Here is an 8,929-nt window from a genome sequence, read left to right as displayed (position 1 = left end):
ACATAGACACATATATGTAGGCACACACATATACCTGTGTGTATGTGGAAAGAGAGAGAAGGGGAGTAAGGGAAGAGAAGAGAAGAAGGAAACAGAAGGTTATACATCACAATGTTCCCAAGTGGAAAGTGAGATTTAGAGTGATTTTTTGTTTTGTTTTTTGCTAACCTGATTTTTCTTAAGTTATTTCTGAGATAAACATTGTATACTGTACATACCCTTTAATTTTTTAATAAAAGGGAGAAATAAAATTATTTTTAAAAATTCTTTTAAAAAGCAAGCCAAGCGTTAACCCAGACAGAGGGGCCACAAGTTGCCATCATCAGATGTAGTCTCGGCAAACACTTGCCTCTCTGGGGAAGAAGGCAACCTGCTCCACTCAGAACAATTTCCCCTGGGGTAGCTCAACAGTTGTTGACTTGACTTGTAGTTATTTAGGAAGCCTCCCTATGCCTTCCCATCCCTAAACGATTTGCAGATGTAAAGAACAGTCCAGATATGCTGTCCCCTCTCCTGTTTGTATCTCTAATGCATCTACACCTTTTCAGAAACAGGGAAAGAACATCTCCATCCAAACAGCAGTTCCTAAGAAAGGCCCTTCCCAACTCCACAAACCCCGTGAGGTTCCTCTGTGTAGTGGACATTGTCTGTGTAATTCTCTCTTCCCACCTTTAACCTCCATACCTTTGGGGAGTTGTTCTTTCCCCATTCCCTGGGGTTCAGGTGGTCCCCATAGTTACAGAACTGAGCAAGTGATTGCTGAACGGCCAATCAAAGTCCTCTCTCAGGAGTTTTACAAAGGGCACTGAGAGCTAAGTTCTGTTTCTTCTTGGATTACAAGCTGTGCAAACATATCCACAGGGCTGCTGGCAAGCAGGACCCTTAGCAGGGGGGGAAAGCCCAAGAGAAGAAGGCTAACGGAGGAAAGGCAGTGAGATAAAGGCCCAGTTACCCGAGCCAATTCATCTTTCTGCTTGGGCCATTTTGAGTCGGGTTTCTCCTGTTGCAAATGAAAGAATCCTGATAAGACCCTCATAGCATCTTTTCCATTATAGCACTTAACCAATCAGTATTATGTATTTATTTGGTTCCTTCTTTAATGTTTTTCTCCACCAGTTTGTGAGCTCCATCTGGCCAAGGTCCATGTCTATTTAATTCATCACTGTTTACCCAGCACCTGACACAATGCTTCCCTGGAGCATAATAAGATATCAATAAACATAAAGTGAATGAACAGATGCATATATGAACCCAGTGGCTGAGCTATATCAAATTCTTCTGTGACTTCCTATAAACTTAGACTCAACTATTAATAGAGATCTTGAAAGAGAGGTCTCCTGTTCCTCACTTGGCCCTGCCAGGCAAGGTAACTTTTGAACTTCAAGAGAAAGTCCAGACCCCAAACTGAGTCATCTCTCACACTTCCCCACTCCACCCTCATCCTCCCATGAGGCTCCTCCGAGGTTCCTGCTCAGTGGCACTCTGTGACTTAACCTTCCAGAGTTTATCAAATGGAGAACAAGCTTGTGAACGTTCCAGTGCTCTCGGCCCGGACCTTTAGAACCAAGTGCTGATGGAACTGGTGAGCCCTGACCCACATTATAGGTGCAGGAAGGCAAAAGAGATCATGCAAGGGCAGTGGAACATCGTATTTCCTACCCTTCCCTGGATTCCCAGGTTGAACAGGCCTCCCTATCAACATTAAGACTGCAGGGAGAGGCTTTGGAAATCATGGCTGCATATCACCCAAGTGAGAACCACCTGGGCCTGTTAAAATGCAGATTCCTAGGCACCACCCCAGACCTTCTGAATCTCTTGTGTGTAAAGCACATTTTTAACAAGTGTTTCGGGTGATGCTGATGCACTTAAGAGTTCAGAATCAGGCACCCTTTATTCTAAGCCCCATTCACCCTGTTGCTGAGGCAGGGATTCACACCCTAGGGTTATGGGGATGGATGACACCTGACCCAGGACGCATAAGATCAACACGGCAGATTGTTATACTCATAGCCCAGGGAAGGAGGGCACTGAATGCCAGGCAGGGCCACACAGGAAGAGTGAAAAACCAGGGGCTGTGAGAGGCAGGCTTTCTAGTATCAAGAGGTGTTCCTTGTTTCCATGGGAGCATGTGGTTTTTGTTTGAATAATTCCATGGACTGGGAGGGAACTGAAACCCACTACCCAGTGTTAAGCAGGAACTAACTGTGCCTAGTCCCTTGAAAAGGAGGGTTGTTGAGCTGGGGACCTTGTCCTTGGAAACAGTCTTAGAAGAAGAATTTGCAGTTAAACCATTGGAGGCCCTCCCAATTTTACGAGATGCCAATGCAACACGTAATATTGAGTCTTAATTTTAGTTCTTACGCCACACCCTTCTGTCACCTCTTCCAGAAAGCACAGCCTCCTTCAAGCTGCCTGGATACCTGTCTGTTTCAAAGTGGGGGCTGGTGTGTGTGGAGGACAAAACTCAGGCCAATAGGCTCTAAGGAGGAAACCATAGTGCACACGGCTTCCCCTAAACTATTAGCTTTAGCACAGAAAGAAAGTGGGGGAAGGAGTCCCCATTTCCAGGAGTCTCCATCCTCCTGGAAAACCTAAAGGTGTCCCTGTGTGTGAGGCCGGCTGGCATGTCCCACATCATCACCCAGACAGCCTGCAGTTGACCATAGTGGTGCTGAGCTATAAACCAGGCTGCACAGGGCTAGCAGTCAGCCACAGATGACAGTCAAAGAGAGCTTTCACACTGTCCCTGCCCATAAAGAAAACAAACAAAAACAGAGGGAACAAATCCAGACCCATATCAAAAATACCAGCCCCAAAATGAACAGGATTCACAGAACACCAGCCGAGAGACCACCTGTGCATCAAATAAATAAAAGTCCCAGCAAGCTGGGCTCTTATGTCTAATTCCACTTGGCATACCTTTGGTCTCTTTTTCCTTTCCTCTTCCCACAGAAGGTCCACTGGCACTACCCCACTCCCCGCCCCCATATGTCTTACTCTGGGGGAAAAAAATGTTTCCATGTAGTTGAACTTTTCATATTCCTGAGGCTCTAATTAAGATCTCTCAACACAGAGAGTTTTCATTCATTCGTTTATTTGACGAATGCTCATCGACCATCTACTATGGGCTGGATCTGTACTAGGAGCCTTTGGAAATCCTAGATGAGTGAGAAAAGAGGCAGACTCATACAGTGGAATGCTACACTGCAATTTTTTAAAAGTTCTATACATACTTATATAAAAAAGATCTTCAAGATAGATGACTTATTTTAAAAAATGTAATAAGCAGAATAGTGTGGATTGTATCATTTGGGTAAAAGACAGACAGGGAGCAAGATAAAGGATGAAGGAGGAATAGAGAGGGAGGCAGACGAACACGCTCATTTCTGCATCCACTCTCTAGAAGAACACACAAGAAGTGGAAACGATGGCTGCCCAAAGGGTGTGGGGCAAGAATGGGGGCTCCAGCCAGAGGAGGCTTTTCATCATAGACCATTTTGTACTGATCTAATTGTCTAACCACCTTTATGTGTTACCTACTCTCCCTCCCAAAATAAAACATTTTAAAAAAAGAAATAAAAATGAGAAAACTTAAAACCAGGCATAGGAGAAAGATTAATAATCATACAATTAGTGAACAATGTAGTAAATGCAATGATAAAATTTTCAATGATAAAATGTAGTTCCTGGGGTCCTTGAAGAAGGGCACCTAACTTAGGTGGAGAAGTCAAGACAAACGTATTGGAAGGACAGGTATCTTGACTGACTCTCAAAAGTTGAGTAGAATTGAGGGCCACTGTCCTCCACATCATTTAACTGTCAAAAAAAATCTAGAGGCTCTCAGGAGAGACTTCACAGGTCTATGTGGCCTCTTGGGACTGTTAAAGGCTGATGCCAGATGCTCCCAGCGGAAGTGGCAAATTCCCATATTCCCCAAGGGTGCTTAGTTATCCAGGGAAAAGAGCAGGCCAGCTACTGAGCTAGCCCAAGCTGGGTGCAGTTAAAGTAAACATTTGCAGAAATCATTTCTTAATTAGCATCACAGCCTTCCTGCCAATTCCAGATTTCCAGCTATGTGCAAAGCTGGGTAAGGCCTCCCTGGCTTTGATTCCTCAAGGTTATCTTTTAAGTGCTTCATTTCTATCCAGTGAAATGAAATTTCTAAATTCCAACTTCATGAGAACTACCCATTTCTTCCCCACCCCCATTCTTGAGCAACCTCTCAGAACGAGTGTTCTTTTAAAAGAGACAAGGTCTGTGCTGACATCTCTCTTTAGAGAGCTCCATCAAAATCCTGCACTTGCCCAGTGTCCTTTCCTTGGCCACCGGTAACCAAGGAAACGAGATACTATGGTAACACAGGGAGGAGAGGAAAGGACGCATCCACATCCAGAGCCCTTCCTCTCTCTCTCTCTCCTTTCTCCTGGAATCAAGGCAGCTACTAGGGCAGAGAGAACATCTGTTCTCAGCTTCCAGGGGGAGGGGACGAGGACACCGATGGGCGGCTTAATGGCTGACATCCAGGCCTTCGGATTCCATAACCTGAAGTCTGGTGCCCACCAAAAATATGCCCTTTCCCAGCCCAAGGGCACAGCGCACTCTAGAACCTGTAACATAATGCCCAAAATTCCAGATGTAAAGCATGTTTATTCAAATGAGTTCAATAATACAGATTGGGATAATGTCTAAGTAAAGCCCTAAACATACTGAAATTATGACGTACGGAAACTTACCACGTGTTTGAACAACTTTAGCAAGCGTTGAATTTTTCTCGTGGTTTCATCCCTCCTTTCTGCCTCCGCCCTCAGCCCTCTGACCATCTCTATCTCTGCTTCTCAGATGCCCTCCTCCTGTATTTTTCTCTGTTTACCTACCTCTTCCTCTGAGGCTTGCCTTCCTGCTTCTCTCTGTCTCACTCTCCTCTCTCTCCTCCTCCTGACCCACAGTTCACCTGTCACTCTCAGGATGGAGGGGCTTAAAGAGAAAGATTCCCCATGTGCTGGTGCCGGCTCGGGCCCTGCCATCTCCTCTCCACCTAGAGCACTGTTAATCACCCCCTGGGACCACACTGTGGACATGCATGATGTCGGGCTCAGAGGACCTCAGGGTGAGACAAATGACACCTCGGCTTGAAGGAGGTCAAAATATTACAAATTGTGAGACGTATGACGACGTCATGAGTAATCTAAGTGTGGTGCTCCAGGGCAGTGGGAAAACCTACTACTTGTCTCCAATCTTTTGTTTGTTGAATCTTCTTTTACAACCTTAAGAATTCTCTTTAGAACTCTAAAATCTTTTCTTCTGACTCTTACATGAAATCCTCCTGAACAGGAGCTCTCTGGTCTAATTTTTTCAGCACTGAAACCATCGGTTGAGGGAAGACCTGGCTGATTTGATGAGGGGTGAAATGGGAGTTGTAGTCCAATCGGACTGGGCTGGGCGGCACCACACCTGTTGGTGTTTAGTTGGAGCAGCGTTCTAGTCATCCTACTAACAGAAGAGCCAAAGAGGAAGGTAATGCTGTGCCTCTTTGTCGAGCCAAACCCTCCCCCAGCTTTATTAAACTTCAAGCAAGTTCCCCACCAGCCACTTTCCTGAAAATCCTGGCAACAAAGCTGCCCTCAGGAATTGAGCACAAGCCCAAGGAATGCCTAGGACTCCTAGAATGTATGTGTGCCAATCTCCAGCTTCAGACCCAGCTTGCCCAACAACAGATGGCTATTTTGGAAAATCTACAAGCATCCATGACACAACTGGCTCCTGAGAGAGAAAGCAAGAACTCTTCTCTCCCAGCCTTATCTCGCAATCTGTTGTTAAATCTCCTGCCCCAATTCAGTAAATGAATTGTGGAACAACAACAACAACAACAACATTTTTATCACTGACTCCCCACCTTGGAACAGTGGTCTCCAAGTTGTGTGATCACACAGCTCTATCAGTCAAAACATTTTGAACATGGACCCCTCCCTACCCTGATATAAGTGCACGTTTACTTATAAAGCATATACATCTACTACTGTATTAATATTGTACATGATAAAATATACACAAAGATGTGATTTAAGATGAAATGATATGTTATATCTGTTTCCATCACCCTAATAGACTGTCGTGTGCATCTCATGTTAGTCTACTCAGTCCCTTTAAATGACTGAGGACCTGGCTTTGTCCCCCAGGTCTGTGGGTTAGAACCCAGTGAGGATTGGCTGGAGCATCAGATTGTGATAGAATTTCTTTGCAGAGGGTGTATTCATTTCCTGGGGCTGCTGTAGCAAAGTATCACAGACTGGGGGGCTTAAACAACAGAAATGTGTGGTCTCCAGCTCTGGGGGCTAGAAGTCTGAGATCAAGGTGTCAGCAGGGTTGGTACTCTTTGCGGGCTGTGAAGGAGACCTTGTCCCATCCTTTCCCCTGGCTTCTGGTGGTCTGCTGGCCATCTTTGGCCTCCTGGCTTGTAGGTGCATCCCCCAGAGCTCCGCCTTCATCCTAATGTGGCATTCTCTCTGTGTACATGTCTGTCTCTTTGTCCAAATTTCCTTATTTTGTAAAGATACAGTTATATTGCATGAGGACCCATCCTAACAGGAATCCTGATCTTAATGATCGTAACTCGATCGTAACTATTTCCAGATAAGGTCACTGTTTCAGACACCATTGTGTCCCCCCCAAATTTCATATGTTGAAACCCTAATCCCCAGTGTGACTGTATTTGGAGATTGGGTCTTTAAAGAGGAATTAAGGTTAAATGAAGTCATAAGCGTGGCCCTGATCCAATAGTATTGGTGCCTTTATAAGAAGAGGAAGAGAGGTCAGCAATATGTGTGCACAGAGAAAAGGCCAGGTGAGGACACAGGGAGAAGGAATCATCTACAAGCCAAGGTGAGAGGCCTCGGGAAAGACCAGTCTTGCCAACACCTCGATCTTGGACTTCCAGCCGCTGTGAGAGTCAATTTCTGTTGTTTAAACATCCAGGCTGTGATACTTTGTTATGTCAGCTCTAGCAAACTAATACAGTCATATTCACAGGTACTGGGGGTTAGAACTTTAGCATCTTTCTGGGGACACAGCTGAACCCACAATAAGGGGCTCATGGTAAACGAGACAACAAGCTAGGGTCCTTAGCCCGAGAGGCGAGCATGATGCTTCTCCAGGGTGGGCAGCTTGGGGCAGCCAGGAGAAGTGGGAAAGGGACCTTGCCAGGCTGCCTGCTACCAGCGGATGGGATGGCCTCTCTCTGAGGGCTGCCATCCCCAGACACAGGTCTACTCCCAGACGTGGGGCTCTGGTCAGCCACTAGTTCTAGAAAAGTCTACATTCACCAAAGCAGTTTCACACTGTCTTTTATTTTAAGGTTTCCCAAACACTTTGTAGCTGTTATTTCTAGAAGAAACTTCTGATGCTCTGAAAAAAGTGTCCGTGTTTGAAACAGCGACACAGCCAGGCTGCTCCTGGAAAAACAAAGACACACCTTCCCAATTCCTGACAGAAAAGAAGCCAGATCGGGGCATTTGTTTCCTAAACAAGAACTGAACTTTTATTACTTGCGTTATTTAATTATGACCCAAGAGGTTTTCTAACCTTGCACATTTTGTCTGCAGTGCCTGTTTAATTTTGGTATTAAAGAGACACGGTCACTCTATAGTTACCAAGTAACAAGTGCTTAAACCTCAATAAATAACAGTTTTAATAATAACGTTCTGAAATGCATAGATCACATCTCCCTGTTCATTCTCTAAGAAAAACATTTTAATTATCTATTGACACATATTGCACATGGAACAACAGTCTTTTTAAAAGATAAATGGTTTTATAGGCGAGTCGGGTTAATTAAAAGCCAGTGAAATATTACAAGCGTATTTAGGGGGGAATATTCACTGTAGGAGAGGAAAGGTTCTTACACAGTTGTCAGAATTCTGTAAATATATTGTTTAATAACCACTTGGCACTTAATTATAGTGAGATAGTGAGAGCTTAAATCTAAACAGAGTGCACTCCAGTTATCTCTTCTACATACATGGCTTCTCTTCAGCCACACAGATTTTCCAGTTCAGACCACACCAAGGCAGGATATGATGGTCTGGACAATTGCTGACCAGAAGCTTCCTAGGTCCCTGGGACTGTCATGAGCAAATACTTGTTCAGATCCTGGAAACCAAGAAGGAAAGTTCAGATTCATCTCCAGAGGTGAGGCCAATTCTGAGGAAGGGCTACAAGATGAAATAAAAACTCCTTATCATGGTGCTCAAGGGCCGTCACCACTGCCCATTTTTCTAGATGTTTCACTCCTCACCCCACTCGCCTCTAATTCTAAAACGCTGTGCGTGTCTCACCAGCACCATACCCCCCGCCACAAGGAAAGCTGTGTTCCACAGAACAGCTGCTCCATCAGTTTGATTCCATATGAAGGATGGACAATAAACCCCTAGCCAACCTACGATGACAATCCAGCATGAGCAAGAAATAAACCTTCATTGTTTAAGTCACGGAGATGTGGGGAGGGTTTGTTATGCCAGCAAACTTAGCCTGTCCTGACTCATATGCTCCGCCAGTCCCAAAGCCTGACATGGAGAAGATGCTCTGTGAATGCTTGCCAATGGATAAATACATGAGTCCACCGATGGATCTGCCCTTACTTCTCCTCTGGAATGTTATCTGATCCTGGGAATCACTGCCAGGCTTCTGAGGAACTTTGACGATCTCTACCTGTGTATGTAAGCAAGAAGATCCACCAGTGAGCTGAGAAGCTTGAGTTCTGGGTTCTACTCAGAACCTATTAAGGCACAATGATCCATGGTTATTATTATGAGCAACTTGGTTTTTGTGAAGGGTTTGGGAAAATAATCAGAGGAGCAATGAGCCACTGAAATAACTCTGTGTGTGTGTGTGTGTGTGTGTGTGTGTGTGTGTGTGCGCACGCGCTTGCATGTAT

The 8,929-nt window shown here is 45.0% G+C and overlaps 1 protein-coding gene across 1 annotated transcript; it reads left to right on the top strand.

Annotated features, from left to right (window-relative positions):
- Positions 1-5,083: 5,083 nt before the first annotated feature.
- On the top strand, positions 5,084-5,843 carry LOC309837335 (TSSK6-activating co-chaperone protein-like; the record flags this gene model as incomplete). Its single annotated transcript, XM_082677807.1, is given in 3 exon segments — positions 5,084-5,107; positions 5,421-5,462; positions 5,466-5,843. Coding segments are annotated over 3 exon segments (444 nt in total).
- Positions 5,844-8,929: the final 3,086 nt, after the last annotated feature.

The sequence above is a fragment of the Grampus griseus genome (genome assembly GCF_964374135.1).
Source record: "Grampus griseus genome assembly, chromosome: 19".
NCBI lineage: Eukaryota > Metazoa > Chordata > Mammalia > Artiodactyla > Delphinidae > Grampus > Grampus griseus.
The sequence above is the reverse complement of the archived record's forward strand: the minus strand, read 5'-3'. Positions and strand labels throughout refer to the sequence as shown.